The sequence below is a fragment of the Anolis carolinensis genome, chromosome 6 (genome assembly GCF_035594765.1).
Source record: "Anolis carolinensis isolate JA03-04 chromosome 6, rAnoCar3.1.pri, whole genome shotgun sequence".
In the NCBI taxonomy this organism is placed as follows: domain Eukaryota; kingdom Metazoa; phylum Chordata; class Lepidosauria; order Squamata; family Dactyloidae; genus Anolis; species Anolis carolinensis.
In genome coordinates, this window is record NC_085846.1 from 91,015,816 (window position 1) to 91,029,219 (window position 13,404).

General features: G+C 40.1%; 1 protein-coding gene across 2 annotated transcripts in view; it reads left to right on the forward strand.

The window, feature by feature from the left end:
* Positions 1-13,404, forward strand: part of col28a1 (collagen type XXVIII alpha 1 chain) — a 59,393-nt gene that overhangs the window by 25,042 nt on the left and 20,947 nt on the right. For both annotated transcript variants that reach the window (XM_062983681.1, XM_062983682.1), the window contains exons 12-17: positions 2,881-2,949; positions 4,907-4,975; positions 5,922-5,990; positions 10,360-10,428; positions 10,747-10,815; positions 11,873-11,941. In XM_062983681.1, the coding sequence (XP_062839751.1) occupies positions 2,881-2,949; positions 4,907-4,975; positions 5,922-5,990; positions 10,360-10,428; positions 10,747-10,815; positions 11,873-11,941 (414 nt within the window). The remainder of the gene's footprint in view (positions 1-2,880; positions 2,950-4,906; positions 4,976-5,921; positions 5,991-10,359; positions 10,429-10,746; positions 10,816-11,872; positions 11,942-13,404) is intronic.

Genomic DNA, 13,404 nt, shown 5'->3' on the forward strand with positions numbered 1-13,404 from the left:
ATGGCAATTTTCATTGGGGGGGGGGAGGGGTAGGAAGATCAACAATTCCAAAATTTAGTGGTGGGCAGCACAAGATGAAATGCAAGACGTATCCATCAAATAAAGTCAATAAAAACTATTAAAGGCCACTCAGAGCTCTGATATTATCAGTTCCAGATTTCCTCAGTCAAAAGGTTACTTTCCCAAACATCAGGCTTCTCTATGCAGCATTTGCTAATTTGGTCTTACCCTTTTTCTATTCAGATGCAGTAGCGGTGAATATTTCCCCTGTGTGTCTGCTTCACTGTGTGCTATTTTAGAATTACCCTTCTGCAGAAAAAGTTGCCTTATGGAGAGCAAAAAGAAATTCCTAAGATTTACTCTTTTTTTTTTTTTACATGTATGCCATTCCTTCTGAATCATTTAAGTTCCAGCTGTCTGGGAATTCACATCCCAGAATCCCTAGCCACTGGGCATGCTGGCTGGGGCTTCTGGGAATTGAACTCCAAAATACCTGGAAGACCAAAGGCCAAGAGCCACTGTACTATACACCCAGTTAGCACCTGCTTTGACGAACATTTGCTCTTCTTAACAGCAAAGTGTTGAAGGAATCAAGACCTTTATAAGGTGATGATGATGCTATATCATTATTTTGGCTTGATGATATTCAGAATGCCTTTTCTTTTTATCAATTTGTCAAATGGCCCTTTAAACCCTTTTTGCAATATGAGTTCCTTTGCCTAACTCCTGAAATGAGATATTATCTGAATGAGACATCCTTGGCCAGAGGAGAAAAATTTTGAGAGAATATCTTCTTCATTTGGAATATTTGTGTTGTTTTTAATAGGAATTCTTTTCATGAACTCTGACATCGTAGAAATACTGCCAAAAAAATTAGGAAGCAGACATGTATTAACTTACATGTTATTCTTGGCAACTCATATTTTATTCCTGCTGATGAGAAAAAGAGATTTCTTGTTAATAATCTCCATCAAAGCATTGACTTCTTCAGCACTAAAGCATAGTAGGAAAACTCATATATCTCATTCTCCCTTTAATCCAGGAAAAGTTTATCAGCCAGAGGTCCCTCTGACAGGTGCTTTCACTGTGAAAGCTCACTTCACTGCAGAGTGATCGCAAGAAATATTTGTCCACTATTCTCCCCAGAAGCTGAAATAAAGAATGAAAAATTGATCTCAAATTTAAAAATAATATTACTCAGCAATGGGGAATAGTTGGTCTTCCAGATATTTTGAACATCACCTTCCCAAATATCCATTCATGATAGTAAATAGTAAGGGATTATAATAATAATAATATATTTTTATTTATACCCCACCACCAATTCCTTTGGAGGGACTCAGGAAGGCTCACAGAAGCACCTCAAAGTGCTGCATATAAACAGACAGTACAAAAGCATATAAACAACAACATTAATTTAAAAACAACACCCATAACACACATAAAATCCCATCCATTAAAAATTGTAAGATTCCTAAAATGCAGTAGAACCTGCTAATAAGACTGGCTATCTGAAGTTGCAGATCAAAGCAATCAGGTAGATCTTTGAGTCTGACCATAGATTACACCAGGTCAAAGGCCTGTCTAAAGAGCCATTTTTTTAAACTAGCCCAAAAGGCTTGGAGAGTGGGGGCTAATCTAATCTCTCTAGGGAGGGTATTCCCATGCCGGGGGGCCATCACTGAGAAGGCCCTCTCTTTCATTCCCACCAACCATACTTGAGAAGATAGTGGGACTGAGAGAAGGGCCTCCCCAGGAGATCTTTAAGACCCGAGGCAGTTCATAGAAGGAGATGCGGTCTTGGAGATAGACTGGACATGAAGCTTTATCAGAGCCGTCCTTAGGTAATTTTCTGTAGTAGGCAAAGGTAATTTTGGCACCCCCCCCACAGTGCGGGGGGTGGGGCCACATGGTGCGGGAGGGCACACGAGGGGTGGGGCCGTGCAGGAGCGGGACCAGGTGGTGTCGGGGTGGGGCCATGCGGCACAGGGGTGGGGCAGTCATCACGGGGCGGGGCCGCGCGGCACGGCACGGCGGCGGGGTCAGGCCGCACAGCACGGGAGGCGGGGCCAGGCCATGAGGGCCATGGCAGGAAGGCTCAGCCAGCCTGGCTGGGCCTTTCCTCTGCGCAGCCTGGCCCTGCCCCTCACACCCCGCCGCATGGCCTGGCCCTGCCCCCGCCTTGCACACCACGCAGCCCCACCCCCTGTGCAGCCCTGCCCCCTGCATGACCTCGCCCCCTGCGCTGCCCTGCCCCCCGCATGGCCCCACCCCCTGCGGGAAGGCTCAGAAAGGAGAAGAAGGAAGCGGGGGTGGCGCCATCCTCCCCGGGCCTCGACAGCGTCCCCAGGAAGATGGCCCCACAGGCAAAAGCCTACCTCATCTGGTGGTTGAACCGCCTCTGGGCTTTATAGATAATAATTTTCCCGGAAACTTGTCAGAAACCAGTGAAGCTACTTTAAAAGGAGTGTGGTATGCTCCCTAAAGCAAGCCCCAGCTAGTAATCTGGCTGCTGACCTTTGCACTAACTGCAGTTTCTGAGCTCTCTTCAAAGGCAGCCCCACGTAGAGTGCATTACAGTAGTCCATTCTGAATGTAACTAAGGATTATGGGCTGTTTAGTCCAAAGTATCTGGAAAGCCAAAGGGTTCACACTGTTGTGTGAAATAAACCTAATGAGGTGAGGTATGGGAGACTTAATGGCTGTATTAGGGCAGTAGAATTCATGCTTGTAAAAGAACTGAGCCAGTTTCTTCAATGCTTCTTTTTGAAAGTCAACGAAATGATCAGGGATTGAGTCAATATTGTTATGAACAGTAACCCTTGGGACCTCAAACTTATCCTTCAAATGTTTTCTGTTGTTTCCTCTTGTTTCTTTTAGGGTGAGCCTGGTCCATCAGGACCGTATGGTCCTGCAGGAGTCCCTGGAATTGGATATCCAGGACCAAAGGTAATGTATGAAACCTACCTCATGGTGTCTGTACACCTTGAAATCAGTGAATAGTGCATGGTGTGGGATTGTTTTATGTTGTGATCTTAAATCAGAGAGGAAAACGTGTATCCTCCAAACATTTTTGAACTGTGAGTTCTATCAATCCTAAACCCCAGTAGACAATGGTGAGGAATGGTGAGAGTTGAAGTCCAAAAACAATTGGAATAGCACAAGCTGTTCATCCCTGTCTTAAATTATCTATTTTCTGTTTATTCATAAACACTGTGAGAAATTTTGAAATAGCTTAACTGCAACAACTGTTGTTCATAGAAAAGACCTAGGGAGGTTCTACCAGACAATATTATGCAGTTCGATGCCAGAGTGGGATGTTATCAAAACGTACACCCCGAATGCATGCTGCAGCATACATCAAATCAGAAACAGCATGTTTTAAAAACCAGATAATTTATGCTGCAGCCAATCAGAGTATATCCCATACAGTGCTTGAAACCAGGATATACTCTAATTGTCTGCAGTGCATCTCAGTGGGTGGATTAAGAGAAAAAAACACATTTTCCAGAGGATATCTAGCAACAGAAACTGTGATTCCTGGGTCTAGTTTCCATCTGCAATCAGCAGATACCATGGCCACCAACCAGTTCCAGAGGTGTTTGCCAATGATACCTAATCCTTGGTTAGTCAAGTGTTTTGGACTTCAGCTCCCAGAATTCTTGGCCATGACAATCTAGCCAGAGCTTCTGGGAGTTGGAATCTCAAACACCTGGAGGACCAAAGGTTGGGCACCACTGGTGTAGGTGCTGCACAGTGAAACCAGTTTGTTTTAATCCACTTCCATACTCGATTATAGTGTCTGTGTAGAAGTGCCCTAACTCTACCCAGAACTCTGTAAAAGCTGTCTGAAGGGTTTGGGGATTTGTAATAAAAAAATTTTTAATTCAAATTCCCAACTCTTGCTATCTATTCTCAAAGTACATATCACATTTCACACAATAGAGGATGAGGTCCCTAAAAGAAATAGTAAGAAGGTGCAAAGGTCAACATCTGTGGCCCATTCATGGCAACTATGGCCCAGATAAAGGACTGATGCCAATTTTACCTATAATTCTGAAGGTCAAATTATTTTCTTCTATTGTGAAATTAGATTCCACAAATTGTAAATGATATACTGAGTGCAATTATGCTGGATCCACTCTGTACTTTGTATGATGGCCATGGAGCTGATCTGGCGCCCTTGTACCTTAACAGCAAGTCAAAACACACCCTCTGAGGTTACTTGACCATTCATGTCCTGGTTTTCAACTACGAAACATTAGAAGTTATGGATGTTTTTGTTGCCGCGGATGACAGATATTAGTGAGGTGTCAGCACTGGAAGAAAGAGCTCTTTGCTGTAGCTCCTGGGCCTTTGGCCTCTAGGTGCAGTGAAATGTACTGCCAACAGCCAGTGTTGAAGAAAATGCAGTAGACAGTCTAGTCAACTTCCATACATAGAATGGGTGGAAGTCATGTTGTTCTTTTCCACAAGCAACCAAATATCTCAAGTTAATTCCAGTCCTTGGGGTAAATTAATAAATGTCATGTACACAAACATTTAAGAGTTTCTTTTTCTTTTATGAGGGTGTGTTGGATCCATCAAAATCTTGTTCAAGCAATTAAATGAAAGGAACAAAATAGATGTAAACAGTATTAAATTTTCTTTCATTGTGACTCATATTGCATTTTTTTAAAAAGAATCTGAACCAACAGGGTCATTCTTAAACCCGACATTACCTTTTTTTTGCATGTCACAATAACTGCTTATAATAATGATTAAATAAATAAAATTATATGTAGGACACAATATTAAGTAGGCTAAAACATGCATTGACTTATTCTTTTCTGCCCTCAACTTTAAAAATGTACTTAGAAGGGTAATAAAATATTTTCTCTAATTTTTTCTTTCTTTCTTTCACAAGGGTGATAGAGGTCAGGAAGGAAGAATTGGGTTTCCTGGGCCAACTGGAATTGGCGAGCCTGGTTTAACAGTAAGTAAATTGTTCAAATTCTGGAAGGGGTTTGATACTGTAAGAGTTTTAGGATGTGGCTGATTGAAATACAGTGGATTTATTCATGGATTCACTCAGCATGTGCTGAACATATGCAAATTATGTTCCTGATTGGAAGTAATGTGTTACAAATAATGCTTTGTAATGAATTTCCTTTTCAGCAGAAGAAACATAACTAAGTTACATCATGATCATAATTTCTGATGTAACTAACTATTTTGATTACTTATATAATTTCAGTTTGTGTACCTATGACTTATAAAACCCAACATATGTCATACTGAGTCTATTTGAAGGACTGGAAAGAAGTGACGAGTGGAGTGCCACAGGGTTCCGTCCTGGGCCCGGTTCTGTTCAACATCTTTATTAATAACTTAGATGAAGGGTTAGAAGGCGCGATCATCAAGTTTTCAGACAACACAAAATTGGGAGGGATAGCCAATACTCCAAAAGACAGGAATAGAATTCAAAATGATCTTAACAGATTAAAGAGATGGGCCAAAACTAACAAAATGAACTTCAAGAGATACAAATGCAAGATACTCCACTTAGGCAGAAAAAAATGTAACGCAAAGATAAAGAATGGGGAATGCTTGGCTCGACAGCAGTATGTGTGAAAAAGATCTTGGAATCCTCATGGACAATAAGTTAAACATGAGCCAACAATGTCATGCGGCAGCTAAAAAAGCCAGAGGGATTTTAGCCTGCTTTTACCTGTATGTTTAAAACTTCAAACAGTCTTGAGTCCCAGTGTTGGGGAAAGGGCAGAGTACAAATTGATGTATTGATTGATTGTATATAGAAAGTATTCCACAACACAGGGGAGCAATTCTTGTCCTCATAGAGGGCTGCACATGAGAGCTGAAGCCCTTAGGGAGCTTTTCATCACAGCATGTAAACTAGGTTTTTTTCCTTTCAAACTCAGGGTCCACGTGGTCCTGAGGGTGTGCAAGGTGAACGTGGTCCCCCTGGAGAAGGACTCCCTGGATTGAAGGTAAAGATTTCACTCAAAGAGAAACAAGGTTAGCCCTACCTCAGGGGAGAGCGCGGATGAGCACCCTCTATCAGCTCCAGCTCCATGCGGGGACTCGAGAGAAGCCTCCCACAAGGATGGTAAAACATCAAAACATCCGGGCGTCCCCTGGGTAACGTCCTTGCAGACGGCCAATTCTCTCACTCCAGAAGCGACTTGCAGTTTCTCGAGTCGCTCCTGACACGAAAAAAACCCTCAGGGGTTGAGAGGCATGCAATATGTGGTCCGAAGAGCCATATCCTGAGAGCAGTAGACCTCTTCAGACAGATGGCAGGTCCAGACTCTGCAAACATTTTGTGGCAGTTGAGACTTTCTGCATTTCTTTGAAGAAGATAGTCCTTCATTTAAAAGAAGTGGCAGCTGGTGGCTTCCATGTCAATGATGTGGAGTCTCCACTTGGGATTTTAGATGAGACTTTAAAAGGAGCTATCAAAGGTGTTGAACCCTATCCCTCAAATAGGTTCAGATACAGTCCTTTTAATTCAGACTAAAACATAGACCAGAGCCACCCTTCCAGTCACCACTTTTTGAAAGGTGGTCAGATGACAGTCTTCTGCTTAAAAGTGTATTCTATTTGAAGGGCAAATTCTTTTCAGACTGGTCTAAACATAAAGAAGAGGGACTGTAAAGTTGCCCACCAACAGCTGGTACCTGGATGGTGGACTAAGGAGGCATATGTTGGAAATTACAATCATCTTCACGCCTCCTCTAGTAATTTGCTAATCTATTATTCTGTTCACTTACTATTTTATATGTACATTCTGGTATGCAGCTTCTTTTGCTCTATGTTTCCTGAGAAGTTGTGGGAAGGGCTGCAGACCACATGATCTGATCTAAGACTGCTCAGATCACAGACTCAATTTTAGACCTCAGATTTTTCTTAGACTTTGGACTGCTAAGAGCAAACACCTACTGTTGAGTAAAAGAAAGATGCCCTGTGTCATCTGCACAGAGACACTATGTCAAACATATCTGAAACTGGATGGATAAGCTATAAACTGTGTTATGCTGAACAAATGAAGTTGTTAGTAAACCAAATATGTTATTTTACCAAAGCCTACTTCATTTTTGTCTCTTGAGTGCGTAGTATAAAACTAGTTGTTTTATGGGAGAGCAGATGTATTTTTGGGCAACTGAAAAACATTTCTGATTTATGCACTAGTTTTATGCACTGGCATATTCTCTGTTCCAAACAGATCAGAGACAGGTTATCAGTCTAACAACTGAAAGCCAAATTGCCTTGAATATTACATCTGGTTTTATATCATACTAGTTGTGCCCAGCCACGCGTTGCTGTGGCTTTTTTTAGGTGTTACCGTGTCTTAGAGGGGGGGAAATCCTTTGTTGGGAGGTGTTAGGTGGCCCTGATTGTTTCCTGGATTGAATTCCTTTATTTTCAGAGTGTTGCTCTTTATTTTGTGTTTTGAGATGAGAGACTGATGAGTACCGAATGGGTTTGGACCTTCAAAGAGTGGGTGTCTCCCTGTTTGAGGGGGGGATCCTTTGTTGAGCTTAAGAACGTAGAGACGTGGATCAGGGGTTGTGTTGCCAATTTTCTAGGTTGGGGGGCCTTTAGTTTTGTTGTTTTGCCCGGTGGAGCGACGCCATTATCCTTTTATATATATAGACTAGCTTTGCCCGAGTAAAGGTTTTCTCCTGACATTAAGTCCATTATAAATGGGTTATATAGCTGTGTGGAAGGGCCTTGAGTCTACACTGCCATATAATCCAGTTCAAATCTGCTAATCTGTATTTTATAGGCAGTGTGGAAGAGGCCTAAGTGAGGCCTAACTCTGCCTGTCCCCTGGGGTGAGTGGGTTGCTAAGAGACTAAGTGGGTGGAGCTTAGCCTTCTAACTGGCAGCAATTGGATAAAAACAAATTATTCCTCTCCCTCTAATTAGGACTTTATTTGTCTTTTCTTTTTGTTGTATGAACGTAGAGGCATGGATGAGGGATTGTGCTGACAAGTTTAGTGTTTCTGGGATGTGTAGTTTTGTTGTTTTGTCCTAGGCCGAAATTTCATTACCCTTTTATATATAGAGATGAGAAGATTCTACTCAAACAGGTATTTGGCTCTTCTCAAACTTTTCCAAAAGATTATGATCTCCAAATGGTTATGAATGCCATTTTCAAAACCATATGGTTCATCTACTCTGTGTGTTTGCCACTATAGTGTGATGTATGGTGTTTATCTTTAGATTATTGAAAAGTAGTCTAACTTAGTCGATTCCTCATGTATCTTAGCTTGTACAAATTCTAGATAACTCCATGCCCCCTTTTGCCTTCCCAATATTGTTGAACTGCAATTGTCAGCATTTCTAGTTACAACTGACACATAATTTCAAATGCTGTCCTGGAACAATGTTACTGAAAATATTACACATCAAAGGCTCAATTACTCTGTCAGCAACCCCACAAATGTTAATTGCTGGTTGGTCCCAATTCGCAAATTCATTATAAAAGGTTGCTATTGAAGTTGTTAAAAAGAGGGGAGAAAAAGAAATGTAACAAATGCTTAATTCTGTTTTTAAACCAATGCCAAAAGCCAATCAATGAAGAAAACACCGCATAGAATAAAATACTGTTTTAGACTACAACTCTCATATTCTCCACACACTGGCTAAAACATGTCACCGGCCATGGTAATCTGAGAGCTGTCATCCAAAAGAAGCAACATTTCTAATTTTTGGAAAAAATTATGCATCTGTGTATAAAATTTGCAGAATCTTATTTCCTTTCTTAAATGATTCCTTCAGTGCTTTCAATGACACCAGTGGGGACACATCTGTCTTCATTTGCACCCGTTGTTCTCAAGCTTTCAGAAGCGACCTGGTTTCTCAGAGTCCTCGTTCCATTCAACATTCCACTCCATCCTAAAGAGTGATCGCATTTGCAACTCCATGTTTGGGAAGTTCTAACAGGAAGGAATGTCATAATGAATCTCTATGGACACGTAGATCTTCTAGGACCAGGACCAGCTCCTGGGAATAAAATATGTGAACCTACTGTGTAATAAAGCAAGTTTCTTTTAAAAAAATAATAATGATGATTAATTGTGGGAATAAAAACTGTAGTTATGTCCTGTTCCCACATATATCCTGTCTCAGAAGATCTGAATCAGAAGATTCACAGCCTCCCGTGGCTTAAAATGGCCTATTTGTTTTCCCCTCCAATATACAATATACAGACTACACATCTGTAATCCAGTGCACTCTGACTAAAACAGCACACTAACATTTTCAACCTAAATTCAGTTTTTCCTAGTCCATCCAAGGGAGATCAGCCATCAAAAATGCCACCTCTCCAAACTTTCTCAAGTTTTCAAACTGTCACAGCAAGATATATATAATGTCTTGATACTGGGAGGGATAAACTTAAAAAGTCAACAGGATCTTCTTCTAGAAAATCATAATGAATTGATTTTGCTTCATGTTCAAAGTGTACCGCCTAATTCATACAGACAGCACTTTGCATAATAGCTGTTCAAGATCAGCTTGGTGAGCTGTGTCTGTCACTAAGCGTTCGAGGAATTCAGACAGTATTTCACACATAGCTTGGAAAGTACTATAAGAAAAAATGGGTTCCCAAGGGCTTGAACACACAAGTGTCCACTAATGGAATAATAACAATGTATTAAATATCATTAAACATTGTATTATGCACAATAAATGAATATAAATTTCAGATAAATGGTTACAAATGACAATCATACTGTTGCATTCACAGTATGATGAATGGTACTAGTTACATTCACAATGGAGTAAACTCTCTTGTTTATTTTCTTGTTTCTTCATAAAAGAGGAGTAGACCTCCGATCCACAACAGGTTTCGACTACTTATAGTCTTCATCTGGTGGTAGGGTCTGCAAGTATTGGGTAACATTAATACAATTGTACAAAGTGTTTATTGGCTTAGTAAAATTGACAACTATTAATACATACTACTTACTTTTGTTATTTAGTTCAAACAATTCAAGAATGTACTTAATGAACCATAAAGTCTATTCATAGATATCGTTGAACCTATTGGGAACATACAGTGGCTTACAATTGTTCTCTTGATACATTAAACACAAAGTAGATAAAAATAAAATAATGAAAACATATTATGTCTATACTTACAAAGCATTCTGTTTCAAACCAATGATACTCTGCATTCAGGTTTTATTCTACTGCGAGTATGAGGTAAAGAATTGAACCTTTGTGTGGAGTAATAAATCCCTGCCCATATTGGAAAACTATTATATGGATAGATTTTTGCAAAGCCCCTAAAATCATAACAAATGATTTTAGATGTTAATAGACATATTAACGTCTATTTTTTTTCAGGGTGAAAAAGGTTCTGAAGGACCAGGAGGACCAGTCGGAGCTCCAGGCCTATCTATTAAAGGAGATAAGGTACCATGCATAAAACAAAATATATAATGTTTGGAGAAACTGTCATGAAGAACAACACCTTCAAGGAACAGAAAGGCAGACAGGAAAAGGTGCAGGGAAATGTAAAGACCGTGACTGCAAAAAGAATTATTGTATTTGTTATATCACTGCCTCTTGATTCAGTACCATTATGTCCCAATTTTTGTATCTTCCCCTGCATGCTCCTTTCTAATGTGGATCAAGACATTGCAAGCTTAAAAATAGAATGATGACAGCAGCAACACTGGTGATAATGATGTTTGGATTAAAACATCAATTTATAGAGCATTTTTCACACAGGGCGAACGTGGGATCGATGGACCACTGGGCCCCATTGGCCCACCTGGAGTTGGAGTCCCAGGCAATCAGGTACATTTACGCCAGGACAATGACTAGTTCTAGCTAGGTGCATTTTTGTTGTTTGAACATATATGGACATGAATTCCAAACACATCATTTTCTTGAGGATTGCGCTGTCGATCCACAGCTAAGAGAAATTTATTGGCCCCCATGGACTTATAGTTTTCTAACCATTTTCCATATTGGGCGAACCTAACTTGACTGCGTGCATATTTGTATCCTGATTCATAACATTTGGGATTAAGCCATCATAATCTCATTCAAACCCAAGTGCATCAGATTGACAAGAAGAAGGCTAATCCTAGAACTGAGTTTTTCTGAAGTCGAGCAGGTCGACAAACCTTGCAGGATTGGATTCAATGCATCCGGATGCAAATTTGTTTGACAGAATGATTGAATTTATATTTCGCTTTCTCCTGAGATGAGTTCCAAGGCAGCTAGAGATATGTTTCTTTTGGAGTGGAGGAAAGTAGTAGGTTTTTTTTAAAAACTAGGTGTGTACGTCTTCAGTTACATAATGCAGTGTTGCCATATGATATAGCATTATTTTTATATGGCATTTCATCAGGCCACTCTACCTAGGTTTTTGGAAACTTTAGTGATGTAATACTGAAATGAGGCCAATGTTATTTTTTTAATGGTCTAGAATTTACTTCCTTTAATTTACAGATTTCTGCCAGTTTGGTTTCAGTGTGTCAATTATAATATTTTAAACCCAACATTTCGAATAATTACATACAATCTGGGTAGATAGATCTTTTGGAATCCAAAATCTTTTTTAAAAAACAAACCTTTGAGTATCAAAGTTTGTTAAAGTATAACTTTGGGTGTGAAGGCTGTTTTGAAGGTATCAAAGTTTATAACACAATATGTAATACAAGTCAGGTCTTTATACCTAAAAGGGAATAATTAAGATGGTGTTGAATTAACCATATAGGACAGATTTAGGGACTAACAAAATACATTTATGACCCAATCACTTTGTTGTTAGTGCTTTGAATAGTGAGTTTCCTAGACCTGGTTTTGAAAGACAATCTTATTTAACTGAACACTTTGTTTTTTGTAGGGAATTCAGGGTCTGAAAGGTCTGCCTGGGGCAAAGGGATCGCGAGGCCTGGGACTCCCTGGACAAAAGGTACTATGCTGAAACTTGAGTTCATATATTACACCTCTGAATATTTATTATTTAACAAAACCCTGTGAAATTTATGGGGTTGACAAGGCAACTCAGGTTGAAAATACATCATTTGATATTCTAAATCAGCCTACTCCAACCTGATTGTCCTCCTGACTAAAGTTGATGGGAGTTGTGGTGGCAAACGACGGTGAGACATCTGATTGGGGATAGCTATTCTAATCCTTGCAAACAGTTTAGCTTCAAAACTCAAACTTCTCCTACCAAATAACTCATTTGCTACTTGCTCTGCTCCAACGGCACAAGCAAGAAACAGAAAATTTGGCAGTAAATATGCATCCACCTTTCAAATAATGTCTTCATCACACACCTATATTTTCCCACTCAATAATTTAATAATTGTTGCTTTAAAGTATGCTACTTGTTGGCGGCAATATAAAATAAACACTTTGTTATGGTCCCCACCCCCACATTTTTGAATTGCATTCCAGCTTTGTTCTTTGTGGGAAACATCTAAGATATCTGCGGGTGATCGCCAAGTGTCCTAAATGATTGCATTTTATCAGGTTCAGGCTTCCAGCAGTGTTCTAGTCTTTACAAAAATGCTCAGGTCATATATTCAAAGGTCAATAAGTATTTGCCATGTCATGGGGAGCCATGGGTAAAAACCATAACTTGGATTATTGCTTTTTCATTGTGTTGTTTTTACCATCAATAGGAAATAAGTTAGCAGCTCTTTCCTTTCCACTGCCTTTGGGAATTAGGTGGCTAAATGGGAATTGGATTATCTCTGCTGCTTGCCAGTACACAATATAAATTGTACCAGCAGATGGAACTAAGGCAGTGGTTCTCAAACTGTGAATCCCCAGATGTTTTGGCCTTCAACTCCCAGAAATCCTAACAGCTGGTAAACTGACTGGGAGTTCTGGAAGTTGTAGGCCAAAAACCTCTGGGGACCCCAGGATGAGAACCACTGAACTAAGATGTCATCTACACTGCCCTATGTCCAAGGATCTGATCCCAGATTATCTGATTAGAACTGGATTATATGAATCTCCACTGCCAGATAATCTGGGATAAGAAGATAATCTGGGATCAGCTCCTGGGATATAGGGCAATGTACAAGTGAGGAGTTCCGTTTAGATAAGTTACACTTTTGAGTGACAACTTTCCATATCCCCCAGATGTTCTCTCTAGGGAGATTTCTAGAGAGCAAAACTGGAGGAAGTTGACTATATTGTCACACTCGAGGACCTAGAGGTTTCTAGAGATAACATTTTTACTCAAATCCCCGAATAATCAGATATTTAAAAGTCAAAACTGGAAATGTGGCAGGACATCTACACAGTCTCTATGAACCACCAGCTAGTATGGCCGCTGGTCATGCTAACTAAATAATTCTAGAAGTTGTAACCTTCATCTATTTTCCCCTAAGATCTGGTTCTTGTAGCATTCATGCAGCT